The sequence below is a fragment of the Solea senegalensis genome, linkage group LG10, assembly GCF_019176455.1.
Source record: "Solea senegalensis isolate Sse05_10M linkage group LG10, IFAPA_SoseM_1, whole genome shotgun sequence".
NCBI classification, from domain to species: Eukaryota; Metazoa; Chordata; class Actinopteri; order Pleuronectiformes; family Soleidae; genus Solea; species Solea senegalensis.
The window spans coordinates 1,192,841-1,216,344 of NC_058030.1; the positions used below are offsets into that span (position 1 = coordinate 1,192,841).

The 23,504-nt window shown below is 39.7% G+C and overlaps 3 protein-coding genes across 6 annotated transcripts in view; all 3 read right to left on the minus strand.

Annotated features, from left to right (window-relative positions):
- Window positions 1-294: 294 nt before the first annotated feature.
- dkk3b (dickkopf WNT signaling pathway inhibitor 3b) lies at window positions 295-6,545 on the minus strand. The gene is made up of 7 exons (XM_044036880.1): window positions 6,190-6,545; window positions 5,479-5,607; window positions 4,789-4,863; window positions 1,663-1,755; window positions 1,308-1,452; window positions 1,077-1,227; window positions 295-511 (listed from the first exon to the last, which is right to left on the minus strand). Exons 1-7 carry the CDS (start codon window positions 6,373-6,375, stop codon window positions 475-477), a joined length of 816 nt encoding a protein of 271 aa, XP_043892815.1. The 5' UTR covers window positions 6,376-6,545; the 3' UTR covers window positions 295-474.
- Window positions 6,546-7,130: 585 nt separating this feature from the next.
- On the minus strand, window positions 7,131-11,804 carry LOC122776379 (uncharacterized protein C7orf57 homolog). 3 transcript variants are annotated; one of them, XM_044036884.1, is made up of 8 exons: window positions 11,717-11,804; window positions 11,527-11,564; window positions 10,875-11,024; window positions 10,663-10,762; window positions 9,701-9,809; window positions 8,608-8,708; window positions 8,258-8,355; window positions 7,131-7,673 (listed from the first exon to the last, which is right to left on the minus strand). In XM_044036884.1, exons 1-8 carry the CDS (start codon window positions 11,725-11,727, stop codon window positions 7,669-7,671), a joined length of 612 nt encoding a protein of 203 aa, XP_043892819.1. In that variant the 5' UTR covers window positions 11,728-11,804; the 3' UTR covers window positions 7,131-7,668. The 3 variants fall into 3 exon arrangements, with proteins under 3 accessions (XP_043892819.1, XP_043892818.1, XP_043892817.1); XM_044036883.1 differs by having other exon boundaries at window positions 8,608-8,699; window positions 11,527-11,594; XM_044036882.1 differs by having other exon boundaries at window positions 11,527-11,594.
- A 6,583-nt stretch (window positions 11,805-18,387) lies between these two features.
- tead1a (TEA domain family member 1a) overlaps window positions 18,388-23,504 on the minus strand; it is a 37,125-nt gene continuing 32,008 nt past the window's right edge. For both annotated transcript variants that reach the window (XM_044035279.1, XM_044035282.1), the window contains exons 7-12: window positions 23,357-23,418; window positions 22,961-23,088; window positions 21,792-21,965; window positions 20,137-20,277; window positions 19,402-19,554; window positions 18,388-18,547 (exon numbers count right to left, since the gene is read on the minus strand). In XM_044035279.1, the coding sequence (XP_043891214.1) occupies window positions 18,434-18,547; window positions 19,402-19,554; window positions 20,137-20,277; window positions 21,792-21,965; window positions 22,961-23,088; window positions 23,357-23,418 (772 nt within the window). In that variant the 3' untranslated portion in view covers window positions 18,388-18,433. The remainder of the gene's footprint in view (window positions 18,548-19,401; window positions 19,555-20,136; window positions 20,278-21,791; window positions 21,966-22,960; window positions 23,089-23,356; window positions 23,419-23,504) is intronic.

The window sequence follows — 23,504 nt, forward strand, 5'->3', positions numbered from 1 at the left end:
CCACTCATGATAATGCAGCAGTTGAGGAATCTTTTTCTTATTTTCAAGGTAATTTTTAAGGTAAATTGTCAAGGAATTATTTTTGAAATAAATAAATAAAAAGTTGAGAACCTCATAGGATTGAATAATTAATTTTTTACATCACAAATAAAGTTAAAATGTCGAGAGAACATCATGTCATTCCATGGTTCACGTGTTCCATAAAGAAACCAGAAGCAGAAGTCTGCCCTCTAGTGGTCACTGTTGTGCATTGCTGCAGTTCCTGAGACGATTTAATGAAAAACATCACAGCGGTTCCGTTTCTTTTCTTGGTTTTTCAAAACAAAAGACAAAAAGAAACCAGTCTTTTATTTCCGTCATGATTTACACATACAGATAAATAACAGTGCAACACGTAGACCCGTGTCCTTCAGGACAGGAATATGACGTTTAATAAAAAATAATTATCGTACAAAATAAACCTCCTCACGATTGTCATTCTTCAGTCAACTCCATACAAATAGATCTGCGTCTGAAAGAGAAAGAAAGAAAAGACATCAAATAAAATAAAATACATTTTACAAATGCTAAAATACAGTAGGTGCATTTGAAGGAAACCTTCTGCTAAAAAAGAAACCTGTGTGGCTTCCAGCGGAAAAACAATATAATAACAATAGAAATGATCTAATAATAACATCTACACCTGTATATGTCTATAAAGTCTTAGGCATGTATCTGCCACTTTATCTCACGGTTAGACTTAGTCTTCTCTGACTGTTTACCTCCTGCACCAAAGTCCATACAGAAAATTGGACATTTTTAGGTCATGGGGACACAAGAGCAGCTGCTTCACTGCTGCCACGACTGTTCATGTTATATCACCAAGCTACATCTCACTGAAGGTGTTATTTAAAAAAAGTAGCTAAGTCGACGGGTTTGGTTGGTTGTTGTTTTTTGATTGTGGTTGGTTACAATGATATTGTAGGTTAGCGGTTGGTTGCCGGATGTTGCTGATTGTGGTGATGTTGCTGGATTGACATTCAGCAGCAGCCGCAGCAGTGAGAAATCTGCAGAGAACAGCATATTTGCATCCTCACCCATGAGGTTGGCACTGGAGGTGTTCGGCACAGGGGCAGTGGTCACGCGGCACCTCCTCGTCCCAGGCCAGCATGTCCATCAACAGGTTGGGGTAGTTGAGACAGGACTCCCCCTGCCCTGGTTTGGGGTTACACACTGGAAATAAAAGCTCTGGAGAAAGAAGACGAGGCAGAGACTCAGACTCAGACTCATGACTGTGATGTGAGCGGTGCGTCTCTGTTAAAGCTCACCTCGTTGGAAGGCGCAGCAGAGGTCGTCCCTGCAGTCGTTCTGTCCCTGACAGATCGTCCCCTCTGTCCCTCTGGTGGCGTTGACCGTGCACTGGCCCCACACACACATCTGATCTGAGCAGCACTCCTCGTCTTTACTGCAGGGCTGAGTCAGCACACACACACACACACACACACACACACACACACACAGATTTTTGTCTTTTTTAGTTATCAGTCAATAACAATTATTTTGTTATTATGCTGCTCTGTGCATTACAAATAGATAGAGAGATAGATAGATAGATAGATAGATAGATAGATAGATAGATAGAGAGATAGAGAGATAGATAGAAAGATAGATAGCATGTCTCACCATGTCAGTGATTAAACAGGGCAGACACTTGGAGCTGTGAATCTCGTAGAGACAGTAACTGAGGTCACCACAGTCCTCGTCCACCATGCATTCCTGTGAGGACAGATTACAACCGTCAACACCCAACACAAGAATGAACACATGACAAATAATATTGGGCTCACCTGATGAAATGTGTGTTTATGTTTGCTGCTTTATTTCATGATTAAAAACAGAAGTGTGTGTCAAATTGTCGACTTCTCACTCTCCTTGAAAACCCACAATTTTACATGAATGGCACACAGAAGGAGTCGACCCACAGCTGCCTCCATTAAATGAGTAATGTAAGTTTAAATGTGTAATTGAAATCAAACCTAACACAAGAGGCAGCAGCAGACCACTGTGAAAACACTGTGATTTTCTCTGTGGAGTTCTGTGCAGGCGAGTGAGCAGTTTACAAACGTAGGTTTACAGTCCAAAGAGGTTTTGTCTAATGGTGAGTTCAGTTTCACAGAGTCCTGGAAAATGTGCAGCGGAGGCTGAACTTTTAACTGTGTTCTCGTCCTGAGTGGATTTACTATTGAGGTGACACAGACACTGGAGACTACAAACAGGGGCAGCGCCACTGCTCACAACCCGGCAATTATCTTAATAAATGCCAGACGACTGCGGCTATTATTACTTCCCATCAGCCCGCGAGTGAATTATGCCTCTCTGTAAAGACATTTTTCCACAAATTACTTAAGGGGGAATGAAAGTTAACCCAGATTACCCACTGGGATGAGGAGCAGACGCCATGTGAAGTTATTTCTGATGATATTGTTGTGGACTGTGAAGTTGTCCCTCGTTTTAAGACGGACATTATTTTGCTTTTTAAATAATTTCTTTCATGTGAAAACACACAAAAAGTGATGTAACTGCCACTGTGAAGTCTTTTTGCTTATTCTGTACATTTATGAAGTCTTAGTTAAGGGATGTACAAGTTTTACACTTTACAATAAGGCTCACAAAAGAGCATAAATAAAGGGAACATTAAGGGAAACTTAATTTAACTATGAGTTTAATTGGTATACATATATATATGGTTGTATAATTTGGCAGGTTTACTTTGAATAAACTTAATTCATTTAAGTAACGTTATAGAATATTTTCTTTATTTCAGTGTACTGTCCCTTTACTAATGCTCTTTGTGCCCAATAATTCTAAAGTTAAAAACATGAACAGCCCTTAACTATGAGGGAATACAGAATAAGCATCACTTAATTATAATTAAGTGATGCTTATTCTGTATGTTTATTAAGTCATAGTTAAGGGATGTATATGTTTTACACTTTACAATCAGGCTCACAAAGGAGCAATAATAAAGGGAAAGTTAAGGGAAACAAAGAAACTAAAGTAAGCACTTTGTCTTTATATAACTTAAGTTAAAATAAACTTTCATGTTTGTCGTCCATTTTCCCCTTTACTAATGCTCATTGCGAACCTTATTGTAAAGTGTGAAACATGAACATCCCATAATTAGCATTTACTCACGATTATTTATGACCCTTTATTAAAAACCCTAATTGTGCCTTTATACAGTGTATCCTTAAGTAATTCTTACCAGGGTTAAGTGACGATTATCGCATTGCTATTATACATCAATGGATTGTCATTTAAGAGGGGGGAGTGACTTTACAGAATAAATAAAGGCACTTAAACTGTTTACTGTCACTGAACAGTTACTGCTGATATTGTAAATAACTTAATTAAGTGTTTTGTTGACAATGACAGTGGGCCAAGAATGGAGCCTTGTGGGACGCCATATTTAATAAACAGAGGACGCCCACTTCTCCTAACTAGACGTTTCCCTCTTTGTTCGTTTACTGAATGAATGAGAATCTACACAGACGCATGTGCACTTCGTAATTGGATGGTTGATAGTGGGCGGAGCAACAGAAAAAAAGTGACTTTACAGACTAAAGAAAAGGCACTTAAACCTTTTACTGTCACTGAACAGTTATTGCTGACATTAACAGTGGACTGTAAATAACTGAAATAACCTGAACATGAATAAGTTTATTGAGTGACTCATCTCTCACTGTGACTCCTGTGAGTATAATTCCACTGTGGCTCCGCTGTGGGAGCTGAATGTCTCCATTGTTAGTCATGTGAGAGGAGCAGACATCATCCTGTCTGCTTTTACTGGCTCTACTCTTACACTCACTCTCCTGGATTTTTTTATTTTTTTTAATTTTCCAAGCAGGAAGCTCCAGCATTAACGTGACCACTTTCTGTGCGGCAGCTGCTGCTGCTGCCAGGAAAAGGGGGAAAAAGATCAGAAGAAAGAAAAACAGTGAAGCGGGCAGAAATAATGACCTCAATCCAAACTGGCATCCCGTCTGACAAAAGTATGATAAGTACACGGTGGGTCTGTGTGTGACGGATGATCCTGTTCAGACCTCTTCTAACTCTTGATTAAGAGCTTTGAGCTTTGTTTTTTTCTTCCTCCAAATAAAATTCCTTCATGACTGATTCTCAGTGGAATGTAACGAGCCGAGGACTCGGGCATTTGTTTGTTTTTCCAGAATCCAGTGAAAGATAAACACAGTGAAACAGTTGAGACTTAACGAGTTTTGCTTTGTGATGAGGTACAATCAGCGCTGACAAAGCATCTTAAAAAGTATCTTAACTGCTTTTATTTGACCATTTGATATCGTGTTCTCCCTAAAAACCAATGTTTATAAACTGCTCACTCTCCCGGCACCAAACTCCATTGAGAAACTCATCGATTTTAGCTCACGGGACACAGGAGCTGCTGGTCCGCCGCTGCCTCGTGTGGCCCGTTTGTGCCACTGATGTAAGTCAGGACAAAGTACTGAAGTCAACAAAATAACACACATAACACTTAACAGTGTTCTGATGAAGGCCCGGCAGCCTTAAAATGCTGATCTTCTCTATGGGCCTTGGTGCAGAGGAGTTTTTAGTAGGAAAATGTTATCTGTTATTTTTCATTATTATTATTACAGCTGCAAAAAGCCTCAAATATCCCTTTAAATTCAAACAAAATCCTCCGATATTTGCTGAGTCATGAGTCATTATATATTCACGTTGAGTCACTGACCTCAGACCAGATGGAGAGAGAGAGAGAGACGGTGAAGGACTCACGTGATCCACGCTGTTCCATGGACCAGAAACCTCCACATGTGACAGACGAGTGTCTCCAGCTGTGTTATCTGTTTCCTGTAAATGGTTAAAAAATAAAAAACATCCACAACATCAGCAGCAGTGCGGTGGTAATTTGTTGGAGCTGCACAACTTTAGTTAAAGGAAACACGACAGTGGAAACACCGGAAATAATACATTAATTGCCATTTAAGGGGGAAATTACTTTACAGAATAAATAAGGCACTTAGGCTTTAACTGTCATTGATCAATTATTTCTGACATTAACAGTAGACTGTAAATAACTTAATTAAGTGTTTTGTTGACAATGACAGTGGGCCAAGAATGGCGCCTTGAGGGACGCCATATTTAATAAACAGAGGACGCCCACTTCTCCGCCAGACATTTCCCTCTTTGTTCTTTTGCCACGTTTACAGAATGAATAAGAATCTACACAGACGCATGTGCACTTCGTTATTGGGAGGTTGATGGTGGGCGGAGCAACAGACCAAAACAAGAACGCGGTCTCTGGCCCGGAAAAACTAACATCTTGTGAATTATCTGTTGCTATTTTCAGATTGAACACGTTTCCTCAACGTCTGGTGACAGTTTTTAGTAGTTGTATGTCTTAATATAATACATTTCTTACATACATCCTTCCCTTTAAATTATTAGCACAAAGTGGATCCTTACCTCGTCCGTCCTATTCAGGACCTGGGTAGCTCTGTGTCCATTATTCTTGACAACCGCAGCAGTTCCGTTGCTGAATATGGGACGTAGGTCGGGTGACGTTAGAGACGATTTGGCGCTCTCCGTATTTATCTGTAGGGTTAAATGTGAGCATACGTTTGTTAACGTGGTGGTTATTATAACTTTGGTGACATACAGCACGGCTTCTGATCCATATTCACGTTTCAGTTGTAGTCAGAAGTCGGATTTTCCTGAGTTCCTTGTCAGAAGTGTCAAACAGAACGCCCCCTAAGTCAGAAAGTCAGATCAACCCTGACAAAGCTCAAACGAACCAACGTCCAATGTGAATGGAACGTGCCATTCATTTCTTGGACGACATGAAGGGAAAAGTTGTCCAGAGTTCACAGATGGTTTGAACCAGACATTGGCTCAGGATTGGGATCATTATATCTGTTTAAAGTCAGTATTATTAGTTTTAGTTTTATTATTATTAATATTTTTATTTATTAATTATTATTATAAGTGCAGGGTCTACAGACTTTTCCAACTTAAAAATTAAGTTTTTGTATCTATACAGGCGAATTCTTTTAGCTTTATTAGCGAGTTCACCGCAAACATTGTCACTTGTCATTGTCGTGGATGATTTCAGTTGAAACACAAGTGAAGAAAAATGAAGAAGAAAAGTTAGAGACGGGAATCAAATGTGACGCAGACCTGATCCACCGCCTCCTCCAGGATATGCTGAGTGTCCTCCATCAGCTCCTCCACCTCCCGGAACATGTCGTTCAGACTGACCGGGCCTCGCTCCAGCGCGTCCCGCAGCACCAGCGCCCCGCGACCGCCGCTCCACAGCAGACACAGAGTCACAGAGGCGGACAACAGCAGCGTGAGGCCGGACATCTTTCCTTCTCTGCGTCCTCCTCACTCACTCCCTGCTCCCTCTGTCTCTCTGTGTGTGTGTGTGTGTGTGTGAGGAGCAGAGCAGTGACGCGCCGAGGGCGCGTGCACTGCAGACTCTCACAGCTGGACCTGTTTTATTTGGAAAGTCTGAGGAGGAAGAGGAGGAGGAAGAGGAGGAGGAGGATCACACTGAAGCTGCTGCTGCTTTCATTAAGTTGACTAATCACGCAATAAAGAAACAAAGAGAAACCAGAAACATCATCCATTCATGTCAACATATTTCATCCATTCATCCATTCATGTCAACATATTTCATTCATAAACATAAATCATCCATCCATGTCAACATTTCATCCATCCATGTGAACAAAGACATGAGATAAAACCTTAGTGTAAAAGATAAAACACACAAGTGTAAGTGGACGAAAGTCTGGAGGACGTGGAAGGATCAAGGAATACAAGAAACTGAACAACTGGACACTGAAGTTTGTCAACTGCCCATTTCCCCCCTCACCAAAGTCCATAGAGAAAACCTGCGTTGGTCCACTGCTGCCTCATGTGGTAAAATGATGCCACTGATGGAGGATTTCAAACCCATAAGTCACAAAATAAGACATTTAAACTGAGTGATGGAGGCAGCAGAGGATCAACAACTCCTGTGTGTTGTCATGTTAAATCACTGATTTTCTCTATGGAGTTTGTTGTGAGGGAACAAAGTGACAACCAAGTTAGAAAAGACAAGGAAGTTTGAAAAATAACATTCAGATGACACATATTTTATTAGATGAGCCTTTTGTACATGTTTTTCCTTATGTCCCCACTGGTTTTGGATCCAAGTGCACTTAAAAAAAACAAACTATTCCTTTAATAAATGTTCTACACCTGCAATAAATACAAGTCCACAGCAAAGTCTAAAACATTGTTGCTCAAAAATCACACAGAGAAGCAAACTTCATGAACAAACAGATGAAAAATCAAATATTTGTGGCGGCAGATATTTGACATTTTTTATGTGTCGCAGAAAATGTTTGTTTTTGTTAAAAATTCATACTAAAAATTGCAATTTTTTTGTACCACATCAAACAAACAAAAAACAAACAGGAAACTATTTTATTTTTTTTGAAAGTGCTTTTGAAAGTTTTGTGTCTGTGATCCATTTTAGATATAACATCTGATTTATTAAATAAACATAATTAAAACCAAGTAAAGTATGTAAAGTGGCATAAAAAGAGTAAATGAACTGTTTTCAGAGGCAAATAATCCCGTTGCCTTTGGGTTTTTTTCCCGTGTCGTCTAATCTGTTGGAAAGACATGGAAAGACATACAAGCACGAGTCATAACTCAGTCACAGAAATCATAATTATAGGTTTAATGTTGATTTTACATGAAGTACTGACACTTTGGCTAATGCTGGGCTAAATACTAGCATAAAACAGCATGCTAGTTCTTCTCTGAAGACAAAAAAAGAACTGATTTTAGCCGATTAAAAAAAGGCTCAGCTGATAAAATCTACACCACTTTAAGTCTTTGTTTAAAATGTGTTTTCCACTTTTTCTTGCTGCTTTGACGGCCTTTTCTGACAGAAAAAGGCTGTCGACCTACTTTGTTTGGCAGGTTTTGTCACCTGGGTTGATCCAAATGCAGGATTTCAAACGCAGAAGTCATGAAATAGTTTGGTGTAGAGAAATAGAGTGGTTTACAAAGTGACACAAATTTCAGAAAAGGTGGTTGAAAAAGCAAAACAAAGCAGCAAACATGTTCTTAAGACCCCGTAGACTTAAGCTGATGTTGATTTTGTTTGAGAGGCTAAAATACTTTTTTTAAGTCTGAAAATTCATTAAACAAAATGTGAAATGTCATCATTTGGTTAAATACCACATACTTGATGCATCGCTGTCGGCTGTCGGTTTGTCGTGGTCTGCGTAACCAAAGCTCAGCAGCTTGGACATGTCCACTGGAGCTGGTTTCTTATCAAACACTCTGATTGAAACAAAAAATGATATTATATTATAAAAGAAAGAAAACAGAAATGTATATAAAAATTCAACAAAAGATGCATTTAATGAAATAAATGAGAAATGGTTGTTTTGTAATAGGAAATGTTTTCATCATATTTTATGTTAACCAGAGAGATTATAAGAGGAAAACTTTACAATATTACTTGAACAAACTGAATTTGATCACAAAGTAACTACAGACCAACAGCGCCCTCTTGTGCCCACATGAACTTACATCCTCCTGAATTGGCCGGTTGCGTGTTGTTGTTTGCTGAGTGACGGAGGTTTCTCTGTCGGACTGTGGTGAAGGTTGTTGTTGTTGTTATTCTGCAGATCCTGAAACAGCGTCAGTGTAGTAATGGTGGCAGTAGTAATAGTAGAATACTTAGAAGTAGTCTAGTACAATTAAGAGTAGGAGTAGGTGTAGTAGTCGAAGTAATAAAAGCAGCAGATGAAGTAGTTGTGGCAGTAGTAATAGTAGTAGAGGAAGACATTCATGTACTGTACAAAAACTGGTGGTGGTAGTAGTATTAGTAGCATAAGTAGTCTAGTACAAGTACTAGTAGCAGTAAGAGTAGTAGACGTAAAAGAAGTAGTAGAAGTGGTGGTAGTTTTAGTAGAAGTAGAGGAAGAAGTACAAGTACCGTAGAAGAAGAGGTGGAAATAAGAGTAATAGTGGTAGACTTAGAAGTAGTCTTGTACAAGTAGTAGTAATCGTAGTAGTAGTAGCGGTGGGAGTATTGGTTGTAGTTGTAGACGTAAGGTAAGTAACAGAAGAAGAAGTCATGGCACTAGTAGTAGTAGAGGAAGAAGTAGTGGAAGTAGTATTATAATAAATAGTTGCAGTAGAGGTAATACTAGTAGACTAAATAGTCTAAGTCAAGTAGTAGTAGTAATAGTAGGAGTAGTAATAGTAAAAGAATTAGTAGAAGAAGAAGTGGCAATAGTGGTGGTAGTAGTGTATGAAGTAGAAGTACAAGTAGAAGATGTAGTAATAGTAGTAATAGTAGTAGAAGGTAAATAAGTAATGGTCAAAGAAGTAGTGGTAGTAGTTGTAGTTATAGTAGAAGAAGAAGTAAGTACTGTAGAAGACAAATAGTAGTAGTGGTGGTAGAATAAGTAGAAGAGGCACTAGTTGTACAAGTACTATTAATAGTAGTATTAGTAGTAGTAGTAGTAGTAGTAGTAAACTTTCTCTGCAGCCTCTGGTAAAAACAGTGACACATAAAAAAGGCTGAGTCATGGTCACATGACTTCTCTAACTGTGTGTGTGGAGACATGATATGAACACATGAACACATGTGTGAACAGCCTTTTCCTCTGTTTACCTTCTCAGTGCTGCAGTTGTCGTCCTCCTCGCGCTCCCAGGTGGACATGTTGTCCGTCCCAAAGGGAGGCTCCAGTGTTTGGAAAGCTCCAGGGTTTTTCTTCTTTTCACTGTTAGAGACAAAACATGGACACACATGACGTTCAATATAAAACGTCATGTGTCTCAGGAGACCTGCGTCCTTGATGTCCTCTGTCATATGATTACTGTACTAGTCCAGGACAAGTCTAAACTCGTCTGAGTCAAGTCGAAACTTGTCTAAACTAGTCCAGGTCAAGTCTAAACTCATCTGAGTCAAGTCTAAACTCGCCTAAACTAGTCCAGGTCAAGTCTAAACTCATCTGAGTCAAGTCTAAAGAGTCTAAACTAGTTCAGGTCAAGTCTAAACTCATCTGAGTCAAGTCTTAGCTCATCTAAGCTTGTCCAGGTCAAGTTTAAACTCATCTGAGTAAAGTCTAAACTTGTGTAAACTAGTCCAGGTCAAGTCTAAACTAATCCAGGTCAAGTCTAAACTCATCTAAACTAGTCTGGGTCAGGTCTAAACTAGTCTAGGTCAGGTCTAAACTAGTCCAGGTAGAGTCTAAACTCATCTAAACTAGTCCAAGTCAAGCCTAAACTAGTCTAGGTCAGGTCTAAACTAGTCCACGTAGAGTCTAAACTCATCTAAACTAGTCCAAGTCAAGTCTAAACTCATCTAAACTAGTCCACGTCAAGTCTAAACTAGTGTGGTCTTCCTAAGAAACACGTCATAGTAGAAGAGAACATAGAAGTACTAGAAGAAGTTGTAAAGACTGTAGTAGGACAGAAGGTACAGGTGGTAGTAGAAGTAGTAGTAGTAGTAGTAGGGGTAGTAGACTTAGAAGTAGATATGGAAGAAGTAAAGAAAGCAGCAGCATAAGGAGTAATAGTACTACAGTAGTATTAGAAGTATTAGTTGGTGGTAGTTGGTTACAGGTAAAGTACCTTATTGTCTTGCCGTCGTCCTCTGTTGAAGACGTGAACCAGTCTGGACGTTTGTAATCGTCGGTTGGAGACGGACTCGTCTCGTCGTGACACAAAAGTCCTGTATTTACACAAAGATGGAAATGAGTGGAGGTCAAACATCATGTCTTCATCATGTCTTCATCAATGATGTCTGACACGAGCGGCCGAGAGGAGGACAGTTGACTCTTCACCTTTGTGTCCTCCTTGTTTGGCCAGTTTCACGTAGTCCGAGTCTGAGTCCAGGACTCGCACTCTGCGTCCTCTGGTCTTCTCCTCTGGGACGTTAGAGGTGATGGAGGAGGACAGTCCAGGGATCTGAGAGATGTGAGCGCCGACGGCAGCTGTAACAGTAGTATATATATATATATATATATATATATGTATATAATCCCTATTCTGTATTTGTTTTGTATTTGTGTGCACACTTGACATGTTATCCATATTTTACAACAGTTTTTTAGATCACACAGTTTGCATTTACATTATTAAGCACATGTTTAATTATATTTACTCATATTTAATTTAATATTGACAATTTTTTGCACATTTGTGTTTATATAATACCCATTTTGCATATATTTTATGTTTTTGCACACTTTATATATGTTGTCCATATTGTTAATGTACATTGATTATGTCAACATTTTTACAAATATTTATGTTTATATTGTCCATATTTTGCACTTGTTATATTTCATAGTCTCTATTTTACAGAGTTTACTGGTGTTTATTTGTGTGTGTGTGTGGTGAAACAGTAACGGTTTTAAGGGAAAAATAAAGTTAAAGTTTCTCATTAAGTGAACAGTTAAGTGAACAGTTATTGTTTAGTTTAGTTTTTCTTACCAGGTTTAGTTGCTTGATGATCGATTTCTGTGGATTTTCTGGTGAAAATAGAAGCAAAACCCGGGTCACTGTCAACCACACACAATCATCATCACCATCATCATCGTCATTACGTGCACGAGCTGCATTGACGTCACGACACGACATATGTATGTAAGTATTTAAAAGTAAGTTTTAAGCAGTTTCTTACTCTGGCTCCATTTTTTCTTCGGCGGTGATGAAAGCTCGTGCCTCGTGCTCTGTTTGGAACCGCTGACCTCGTTGCTACGGAAACGGACCGGAACAGACCGCCGACTACGCCCCGCCCCACCAGTATTAAACTTCACCGGAAATGAGCTCTCATATCGACGCCGTGAGCTAATTCAACCGTTTTTATTCTCTTTATTTTTAAATTGTACACATTTAATATTCACAACGCTACACCGACTTAAAGGCACAGAGCGTAAAACATTTGTAAAATTAGAGAAAAATAAGTTTTAAACGGTCAGAAGTACGGAAGAGGATTAGGGTCATATGAAAAAAGCGCATTGAATAAACAAAAACCGCTTGAATCCTTGGTTTACAAATGTCAGAATAGTAAGGCCTCATTAATTCATAGTACATGATAAAATGTACAAAAAAATGTACTACTGAACGGAAATATGATACAATAAGAATACTGTCCAGATTTCTGCTGGCTGGTCTTTCCAGCTCAATGCTCCCTTCTGGAAAGGGTGACCAGAACAAGTACAGCGGGCACAACTCGACTGTCTTTCTGAAGGTTTATTCCACATACACAGTTTAGCAGACGTCAGTTAGCAGTTAGACAGTTAGAAATTAGAAGTTAGCAGTTTGTTAGCTACTAACTACAGTCAGTTAGACAGTCAGTCCGGTTGTAAAACCGACACGTCGTACAGGTTCTGATGATAGATAGATTTTACAAAGGCGCATACGAAGGCGATATATATCAAAACATGGCTTTGACGATGCACCTTAAAGGCAACAGTGCTTTGATACCAATTGCAACAATAAACAGACAAATAGAATGAAAGACAAATAGCTTTGCCTGCTAGAAAGTTCTACAAATACTGTACTGTTGAAAATATGGGAGTCACTTCCAGGCTGTAGGTTCTTGTGAGAGTTCTCGTAATTCATTCGGGTGATTAGCCCGAAAAACAGAACAAAAATGACTCGGAAATGAATAGGAATTCAAATGAATGCAATGCACTTCTGTATTTTTAAACAGAAATGCTATGGTATATAAAAAATATGATATTGCAAAATACTATTTACAAAACCACATATGTTTGTGTATATATATATGCTCAATATATGTACAGTATGTATGCTCAATATACTCACCCAACAGAGAAATTATATGAGCTAAAAAAAATGGATACTTGGTGTCTCAAAAGTGATATAATATCACAAAAAATATCGCAATATTTCAAATGTCACAGTAAAATAGAACATAAAATGTGTAAAGTACGACAAAAACGTTGCAGTGCGTTTATGAATGAAGAGAAAAACAACAGAGCAGAGTTTGGAACTGACCATTTATTTAAATTGAATAGCATATGCGTACAAAGTCTCTACAAAGCTAGAAAATATCTAACGTACTTTTAGCCATGAGGGGAGAGAAAATAAACGTTACAAAGCAAAGATCAGACCCTGTGAAGAACCAACAACACACACACACGCGTCTACGTGTTCTCTGTTCTCGCCAAAATAAGGATAATTATTAGAATATCAAAGATATACACAACATCTGTAATAAACGTTATTGTCACTTTTATACAAAGCACCTTATCAAAAGACCCTCAGTGCACACAAACACACACACACCTGACACACATACACTCACACACACACGTGTGTCGCACATGCACTGGAGTGAAAAGATTCAAGGCCATTTTTGGGATCGATTACATTGACAGGATTTCTGTGCCACACAAAGGTTTTTTCGATAAAAAAAACCCCCAAAAAAACAAGAAACATCCAAACTCGCACGTACAAGAAAACAGTAACAACACGGACAACAATGACTCAGCAGAAACTCAGCAGTTCAGAAACATCTTTGAACAATAGTGTTCTACAATGCCCTTTGCAGGATTTTCGTAATCATATTTTCCGTTGATTATAGCGAACAGACGTGGCGACAGTAAAGTCAATCACAGAATCACAGTTTCTTCTCGCAGTCTTGCCCAACAAGACGATTACAAATGTCCATATTTGTTAAGAAAAGTGTATTATTTTTACGCTGTACAGATGTAACCAACCCAGCAGCCGGGATCATACGTCGCTATGGGACGTTTCTGCAAACCACAGATACACAGACTCAATTTCTGAGCCAAAATTACGACAAAATATCAATATGAGGGTGTTTCAAGTGTTCAGGAACTTTTTCAATGTGGCTGTATGAGGCATTGCTACATAGTTACTTTTTATCCGAAATTTTGATATCTGTTCGAACTTTGTCGTCATCCGCTTATCAGGGTTCCGGATCTCGGGGGCTCAAGCCTTAGCAATGTAGCCCAGACCGCACTCCCCCCAGCCACTTTTTCCAGGCCAGCCAAGAGATATAACCCCTACAGTGTGTCCTGGGTCGGCCCTGAAAATGTGCCCGAAAACACCTGCCCAGGGAGGGGTCCAGGAGGTATCCTACTCCGATGCCCAAACCAGCCCAGCTGGCTCCCCAGCAGCCCAAATGTCCAGCTTCCTTAACCTATCTCTAAGGCTGAGCCTTGTGATTTTGTTCTGGCGGTCATCGCTCAAAGCTCATGACCATAGGTGAGGGTTGGAACGTAGATCGAATGGTAAATCCAGAGCTTCGCCTTTCTGGCTTAGCTTCCTCTTCACCACAACAGACCGGTTGCCCCGATACGCCTGTCGATCTCCCGTTCCATCGTTCCCTCACTCATGAACAAAATCCAGCTTCTGGCCTGGAGTAGGCAATCCACCCTTTTTCCAGGCTGAGAACCCTGGCCTCAGATTTGGAGGTGCTGATCTTCATCCCAACTGCTTCACACTCAGCTGGGAAGCCTCCCCAGCAAGAGCTGAAGGACATTGTTCGATGAAGACCAGATCGTCTGCAAAAAGCAAAGACTAGTCCTCCCACCACCAAACTTATAATAACTCTTTCAGTTACAATATGGTCCTTCCTGCAGTTTGTGCACTCTGACCCTAAATATACAACCTCCAAGTACATCAGACTGTCTGTGGTAATACTCACAAGGTCCAGCAGAGCATGGATGTTGTTTTTTACAGCATCAACAACGGCATGTGGAAGAATGTTTTGTTTTTTTCTTTTAAACGGTGTGTCACGTAATATTACTTTGTCTTTGGGGGAATAAAATGGCAGCCCTACTACATAGTCCCTGTTGATGGATTTGAGAGCGCACCCCTGTACCAAGAACCAGCTTGAAACACTGAGGCATCCTCACACAGACAACGAGGCCACCAAAGGGAGACACACGAGAAGAACAATGGACGTCAACTTTGGTTGACAATATCTTAACCACGTTCACGCGAGTCACTCGCTCAAATTTCCCATTGTGAACAGCAAACATTGGATTAATTGACCCAAATCTACAGACTTTTTTAATTACTCGCAAACACTAGCTTGTCCTTTTTCACTCAATTGTGCCACAAGAAATGCTGATAAAACAAATGAAACACCTGTCGAAATGTCAGACATATTTACTGCACTAATATAACAAACTACCATGGTTTGCAGAAAAGTAAAAATAGTAACACTTTCCTGGGAGACCAGTCTGGTTTTACAGTGTAGCTGTAGTGTGAGCTACAGACTTTTCTAAATTGATAAGTCTTTTTTTGGCAGAAGCTACTAAGTTTCTTGTAATAAATCACTTTTCCTCTGTTTTTTTGTGTTGCATGGTGACTGTCTTTGGTAAGCAGGTGGTAAAATAAGATCCAGACAGAGGGTCATTACAGCAGAATCAGATCATCACGTACACGTTACGTGTTCGCACCCTGGTGTGAAGGCTGACTGGTCTGCGTACAAACAACAAATTGTTGTGGTGTGAGACTAAACTGTGGGAAAGCTGAAGGAAGCGTTTCTCTGGAGACGCCCACAAGGTCTTTTGGACAAGTATTCAAAACATGGCAGGGGTTTGGACGATGGCAAATCTAGAAACTTTTAGGCACAAAGGTAGAAAGTCATCTGAGTCAGATCTGAGTCATTATTCGCGGAGGCCAAATATTTACAGTTGGCCAGCTCTGACTTAACATGGCGCTGATAAAATAGTAACAGTTGCCCCTCGACACTTCCTGTCTCTGGATGTTTTGGACACCACCGAATCACACAACTATCTCTCAATATGCTGATAATGAACTCATTTTTACGGGTGTCATTCGTCAAAATGCAATTACTTTTCAAGAGATTTTGATGAACATCATGGTCTTGTTTTTCCAGATACATCCAGAAATGCTGGTGGGATGTTAAACATAAATGTTTCCATTGCACTTTTCTCACATTTTGCTTTTAATAATTGAACCACCATGTTAGCAAACTATAAAACAACAACTTCATTTTTGAGAGTTGGATTGATTAAACCAGTTTCTCCCAAACTTTCTATATGTGGAAATCCTGACTTAGGAGCCACAACTTTGTGAATTAATTATTTCCAAGAGATGTTTGGTAAATGAATACACTATACAAAGAAATATTAACTAAAAGATTGGGAAGATCCTGCCAATTTGTTTGGGCACCCAAAAAACATGACCCAGTTTTTGGGAATCAGTGGATTAAACAACATCTGATGCTGTTTAATTTTTTGCCAACTTCAGACAAAGCCATGCTAGTTATGTTTAGCTGCTTCCACTTCCACACTAAGCTAATTCCACCATCTCCAACTCTCTGTAAGAAAGCAAAATGAAGTGCATTTTCCAAATTGTCAACCTGTTCCCGAGTTTAAAAAACAAATCTTTAATCTCGCATGTTTGTTGACTTTTAAATCAGATTTGTCCTTCTGTTGGAGAAACAAGCCACGAGAGTTGCATCTGATGAATGAGCCACCGTCACACGAGCCATTTCAACATGAATCTGTCACATACAGAAACATAAAGTCAAATCTTACAAAAAGCTGTCTCGTCTGACTGTGATACCCAATCGCGTGTTTTGTATGTTCACTAAAATTCAACAACAGCAACAAGGTCTGTTTCCAACCAAAGGCACTTCATGCTGCTGAGCATGACACCTGCTACAGTATGTACACTTCAACAGTTTTTGGTTTGTGTTTCATAAACTTGACATAAACGACACCAACATTATTTTTGACTAACTGGTAGAAAACCAGTCTGCTGCTGCTGATTAAAGGGGAATGTGTCTCCAACCCTATTAAAAGTCCTCTGTCGGGGCAACCTTCAGTTTGAACGTGGACATGTTGACGTTTCAGGCTAGTTAAAGCTCGAGTTAGCTGGTAGAAGAATTCTGAACTAAGCTAAGTTATTTTTTATTTGATTTTATTTTATTTACGTCTCAACACCATGAACCGTTGTATGGAGTCACAGTGTTTTCAAATGGATGTGTTTGAAGTTATAATCCTCAGAAACAAGTCTCTGGCTTGGACAGGGAAACAAAACATGTACACTTTTATGTAATGTTACCGTATAATTATACTCAGATCCGAGGTATAATTACTGCTTTCAGGAACGTTTTTGAAGTCTGGATATTCTCCAGGAAAATGTCTGAATAAACTCCAGAGAATCTCCGGAGCAGATTCTCCAGAATTTTCTGCACATTACTCAGAACAGTTAAAAAGTGCTGACCGTACATAAAAAGTCCGCCAGTTGAGGGTCAGCTGGAAGAAAGAATATGTCAAATAGCCACCAGGGGGCAAACCGACTAGTGGCAAAACAAATGCTTGAATGTTTGAAAGAGAGTCTATGGGAACATTAGCTTCACTTTCACATGTCAGTTCATGGCGAGGGACTCCAAGGTTAAAAGGAGAAAATTTGAAAATGATGAGGCTTTTACTGTGAAAGGGTCAGAGGAAACACTGGGAATATATAAGCAGGACTGAATTCTGAAGGATTATAACTTAAACAAGGTTGTTGATATTTATTTATATCTATATGAAGAGTCACCTGTTGTTGCACAGAAAGTTACCTGAATTGTTTAATTTTACTTATAATTTTCTTTTTTTTCTATTATTGACATACATTTTAGATAGTGTTCCTGGAATTAAAATATAGTCTATATGCTACTATCAATAAACAATTTCCCAAAGTTTAGAAGCTAATCTTTCATATTTTTTTTAAGAAATCATACAAAAAGGGTTAAAAAAAATTGATCTTTTCTTCTTTGGGACAAACCTTTTTACTCTTATTCATGTTTTTTTTTTTTCAGTGCGAGAATACAGCTCGCACAATTTGCAGTGGTTACACATCCACCGCAGAACGATACTATAATAATACAGTAGTGTTACTTCCTTTTAGTGTTATTGACGATACACAGGGTCTGACCTTCAGTGTCTGATAACACACACACATATTTTCTTGTTTCTCCAAACACACACACACGCAACAGAATTTTGCTTTTCATTTCAATAACACAGATTTGCTGCGAGGAACCAATTAGCAGGAGACGTGATATCGCCTGGTGATATTTGAGTCACAATGTTCTTGGAGGGGGGAAAACGAAATCCCACAGGTTGGTATTCATGTGTTTCCATGGCTGCACTGCCACTGTGCTTTTCTCGCCTAAGAAGTTTTGTGTTTTTGTGTTAAAATGGGAGAATTTCTGCAGCAAAATGTACATTTTCCAATTGTTTTTCTTTTAAATTTGTGGCCATTTTCTTTTCTTCATGAGATTGTTTCGCAGAATTGTTTTGACAAAAAAAAAGACTGTGTGTGTGTGTGTGTATGCTGTATATATATATTTATATAGTATGTGTGTGTGTGTGTGTTAATCCTTGACAAGTCGATAGATGTGGTGCTGTGCTCCGTGCTCGTTGTTGGACACCTCAAACACACACGCCATACACAGCAAGGTCTCCTGAGTGTCTCTGTTGCTCACCACCTGGAAACACAAACACACACACACACACAGGAAAAAACAGTCAGTTTCATAATAATCGTAATATTATAACAATTTTAATTAGTCCAAAAACTGCTGTGAAAAAGAGCCAATATGTTCCTGAACGCATTGCATCCATCTGTAATTTCCCTGCTAATCCAGCAGGTGGTGGCATTGTAACATAAGTGTGGCCAGAGGAATTCTATACAGAAACTATTGAGAGCAACATTTTTTCTTCTCAATAATTTTTTGTCAGGCTTGATATTGCTTGAAAAATTCAAGAAAAACAACTTGAATATAATGTTAAATAGCTGTATTCAGGGAGTGGAACTTTTTTGCTCTTAAAGTAAAGAAAGTTACTTTTTTGAAATGTCACATGAAGGTTAATCCCCTTATTATATCACATATATCACTTATATCTATAGTAAAGAAAAATAACAAGATAATGTGTAGATTTAGATGTTTACGAACTGATGTCTAAAAAGAATGATCAATTTACAGTGTAAAATATTCTGTGTTGTTGGTATTTGGTGACAAATCCTAGGTTGTGTTACGTAAATGTTAATATCATAGAGTATACATATAGAAAATAAAATGTTGCTTTAAAAACAAATCCATTGAAAGTGAAAAAATAAATAAATCACTGAGTAGTTTATTATGTAAACTAGCAGTTTAAGGTGAGTGGACATTTATGGCATTAAGGTAAAGAGCGTTACTTTTTTAAAAAAGTTGCATGAAGGTTAAATTGAATTTCTTTTTCACAGAACTAGATAGAAGGTTTGTGACCATGAAGTCACTGCAGTGGTGTGTGTGTGTGTGTGTGTGTGTGTGTGTGTGTGTGTGGCGTGCACGCTCACCAGCAGAATAGTGAAATTCTCCAGCACACTGTTCATCATGTATTTCTCCGGCAGATGCTTGAGCTTGTGGATGAAGTTGATCATGTATTCACACATCGGCGAGCGGCTGATTCTGTAAACGAAACGCCCGTTTTCAAACCTTGCGTACTCCGTCTGTGTGTGTGAGAGAGAGAGAGAGAGAGAGAGAGAGAGAGACAGAAGGAGAGAGAGAGAGAGGAGACACAGGTCAAGCATCATCAGATTTAAAGTAGTGACTGTTATCGTTTAAAGGGGTACTTCAGATTTCTTGAAGGGTGGTTGTATGAGGTTCTGAGACTTGTTGTGAGGGAAAACCATAACCCTTATTCAGTTTTAAGTAATTATTATTTATTACAAACACAGAGCCTTTGCTAATCGAGAGTCCAGTTTTTGACTCGGCCAGTTTCACAAACTTAAGGTTGTCAAACAATCACATATATCGTACAATAAAGCAGGCATAGGTTATATTAGGTTAGCCTTTTGTCAAGGGGCTAATATCTGTTTTTTGTGTGTTTGTTTTATTTCTTGTGCCCCTAGTGGTAGCCATGATTTCAAGCTGGTTCCAATTGTTTTTTTTTTATGTGTCACCTCAAAATACCTGAAGTACCTGTTGAACATGGGATTTTGAAGTATTTCTATACATTTGACAGATGTGAAAGAGTATATCTTTATATTTTGACGGACTGTGATACAAAACGATGATAAATGCGTGCTCACCTCCACCTTCTCGACCACCTGCTTGCCGAAGGAGCAGACCTTGGTGGAGCAGGTGATGGTCATGTTCTCCGAGCTCTCGTACTGACTGCTCACGCCGTAGAAGGCCGCAGGGTCATCCTGCACGTTGTAGTTCAGGTCCGCCTGGTGGCCACACAGCACAGAACAAAGCTTATGTAGCTCTACAGCACACATCTGATAAACAAGGTCTTCAACAACCCCACATGTGTGTATTAGGACTGAATTCTTATGATTATTCCTAAGAACTTGTTTTAATTGTTTAAGAAATACACAAACCTATGAATCGATGATCAAAATAGTTGCCACTTAATCTTGTAAATGAGTCATAAATGAATTGTTGCAGCGCTAACATGACAAACATTTATAAACAATGAGAGCATGCTGCACCTGGACCACAGGCTAAGAGGAGGAGGAGGAGGAGGAGGAGGAAGGAGAAGGTTTTTACTATTCATAATGGGTTCTCTGAGGAACACTGTGTGTCTCTGGGCTAAGAACACACACACACACACACACACACACACACACACACACATAATAACAGAGAACACACTTGTCTATATGCATGTTTTGAGGGAGTGAGAAACACACTGACCTGACAAACTTGGGTCAGGGTGTTTTTCTGCAGATCAAGATGATATATAGAAGCTGACCCTTGACCTTTAGGGTACAATATAATATGTAATAACACAATAACACAACAGACAATTGTGTACATAATTGTATGGTATTTTAAACCAAAGATTGCCGAAGATATTTACTCTGAATTCACACTTTTATTTATCTTTAAATGTCGGAGTTTGTGTCCATGCAGGTATTTTACCCTTTTTTTTAAATTGAAAATTGAAACTAATTCATTTTATAGTTTACTTGTATTTATATCTTTGTGAGGTCCAAAAAATATATATGTATATTATGTTATGTGATATTATTATAATAATAATAATAATAATAATAATAATAATGATAATAATCAATGTATTATTGTTGTTAATTTTAAAACTATCTCCGTCCAGATTTCAGATACCTGATGGTCACAGTGCCTGCAGACCTGTGACGTGTGAGGTTGCCGGGATATTTGAAAGTCCTTCAGTCAGTGTACACACACACACACACACACACACACACACACACACACACACACACACACACACAGGTGGAGGCGGCGAGTCAGGAGGTGAGCAGGTGTTCAAACAAAGCAACTGTGCTTTCATCAACCCACCACCTCCATATCCCAGGTGGACACACACACACACACACACACATGTTAGACATTCATGACTTGAGGGGACATAGCATTGACTTACATTCATTTTCTGGAGACTTACTCTAACCTTAACCACAATTACTACTGGCCTAATCCTAATCCTAACCCTAACCTCAACCTAACCTTAAAACATATCTTCACTGTAAAATGAAGACCCCATAATGTGACTGTGGGTTTAGGTCCCCACAACATTAGTAATACCTGGACACACACACACACACACACACACACCTGCAGGTACAGACAAAGCGTGGCACTGGGTGAAAAATACAGGAAAAACTAGCATCTCGACTCAGAAACGGGGAAACAAATGTGACGAGTGTGTGTGTGTGTGTGTGTGTGTGTGTGTGTGTGTGTGTGTGTGTGTACTCACCCAGAACTTGATTAGGTAGAACGCGTTCTGCGGACCTTTACTGAACAGCTCCTTCAGACCGCCCTTCTTCTCGGGGAACTTGTCGTAGATCTGCCTGATGTCCACACACTCCAGCAGAGGGTCACTGTAGCTCGGACTGCTCTGATTGATGTGGACAAACAGGTGCTTGTTGTACTGAAGACAGAGAGAGACAGACAGAGAGGGACAGAGAGAGAGACAGACAGAGACAGACAGAGACAGACAGAGACAGACAGAGACAGACAGAGAGACAGGTTGATTAAAATGAGGGGAAAATGCAGATAACAGGTGGATTCACTGTTTGTGACACAATTAGAAAAAAAAGGAGGAACATCTTTGTCCCTGTAAAGTTCCATCTAACTAGCTTCTATTTGTCTATCTATCTATCTATCTATCTATCTATCTATCTATCTATCTATCTATCATCCATCCATCCATGCTAGCAAACTAGCACCTTTTTAAACTACCTAACTAGCTATCAGTGTAGCAGTTTCCTGTCAGTTTGTAGTCTCTACATTCACATCATTTCCTCTTCTTCTTCTTCTTCTTCCTCTTCCTCATTTACATCACTGTGAGAAAACTTAACGTTCAACGTTTGTTTTGTTGTTGTTTCTACCGTTTAAAAGAGACGACAACAAAGATGGATGTCAGCTGTCAGTGAGACGCTGGAGAAAAACGACACGCCGGGCAGAGAGTGACAGAATGATAGAGAGACTGAGCGCTCACACACACACACACACACACACACAGAGAGAGACACACAGAGAGAGAGAGAGAGAGAGAGACACACACACACACACACACAGAGAGAGAGAGAGACACACACAGACACACACACACACACACACGAAGGCCTGCAACACATTTCTCTTCTGTGGGGTCGTCGGTCATCCTGTTGTACAGGACAATAGGGCGAGCTTATTGTTGTCTGGCGGTGTATGTGTGTGTGTTTGTGTGTGTGCGTGTTCTTGTTTTGTTACCACTTTAGGACATGAACACTGGCCTTGTCAGGACCAGTAGTCCTCATGGAGACTAAGACCCGGTCCTAATGAGGCAGAACCTCATTTCTGAGGAACTAGCGGTTAGAATTGTGGTTAAGTGTGTGTCCATGTGTGTGTGTGTGTGTGTGTGTGTGTGTGTGTAACACTCACTGCCTCTTGGTCCCTCTGTGTCTCCAGGAAAGACGAAAACTCCACCAGTCGTAGTTTGGTGGTGCCGATAGAGCGACCCTGCCACGCCGGCTCTCGGTGTGTTTGGGCCGTAGTAGGAGGCTCATAGCCTAGAACACACACACACAAACTGTATATATTACACACAGTATATCTTACATCAGACTATGAGTGACACACGGAGGCTCATATTCACACAGGAACACCATTAAATCATGAAATATCCCTTTAAATCGACAAAGTTCAGACATCTTCTCGACCTCGAGGCAAACCGGAGATGCCGCCGCCAAAAAGGAGTCAAGAACCACCCTGTAGAGAGACGGCGGGGCCAGAACTGGCAGGAGAGTAAAGAGATAATTGTACCATATTCCCTCTCACCTGAGATTGTGGTGGTCCCTGCTGTCTGCACATTGTAGCCTTGCTGAGAGAACGGCTTGATACTGAGAAAGAAAGAAGACAGAGAGGACAGCGGTGAAGAGGCTGAGAGTGAGGACAAGAACACACGGTCACACAGAGAGGAATTCTC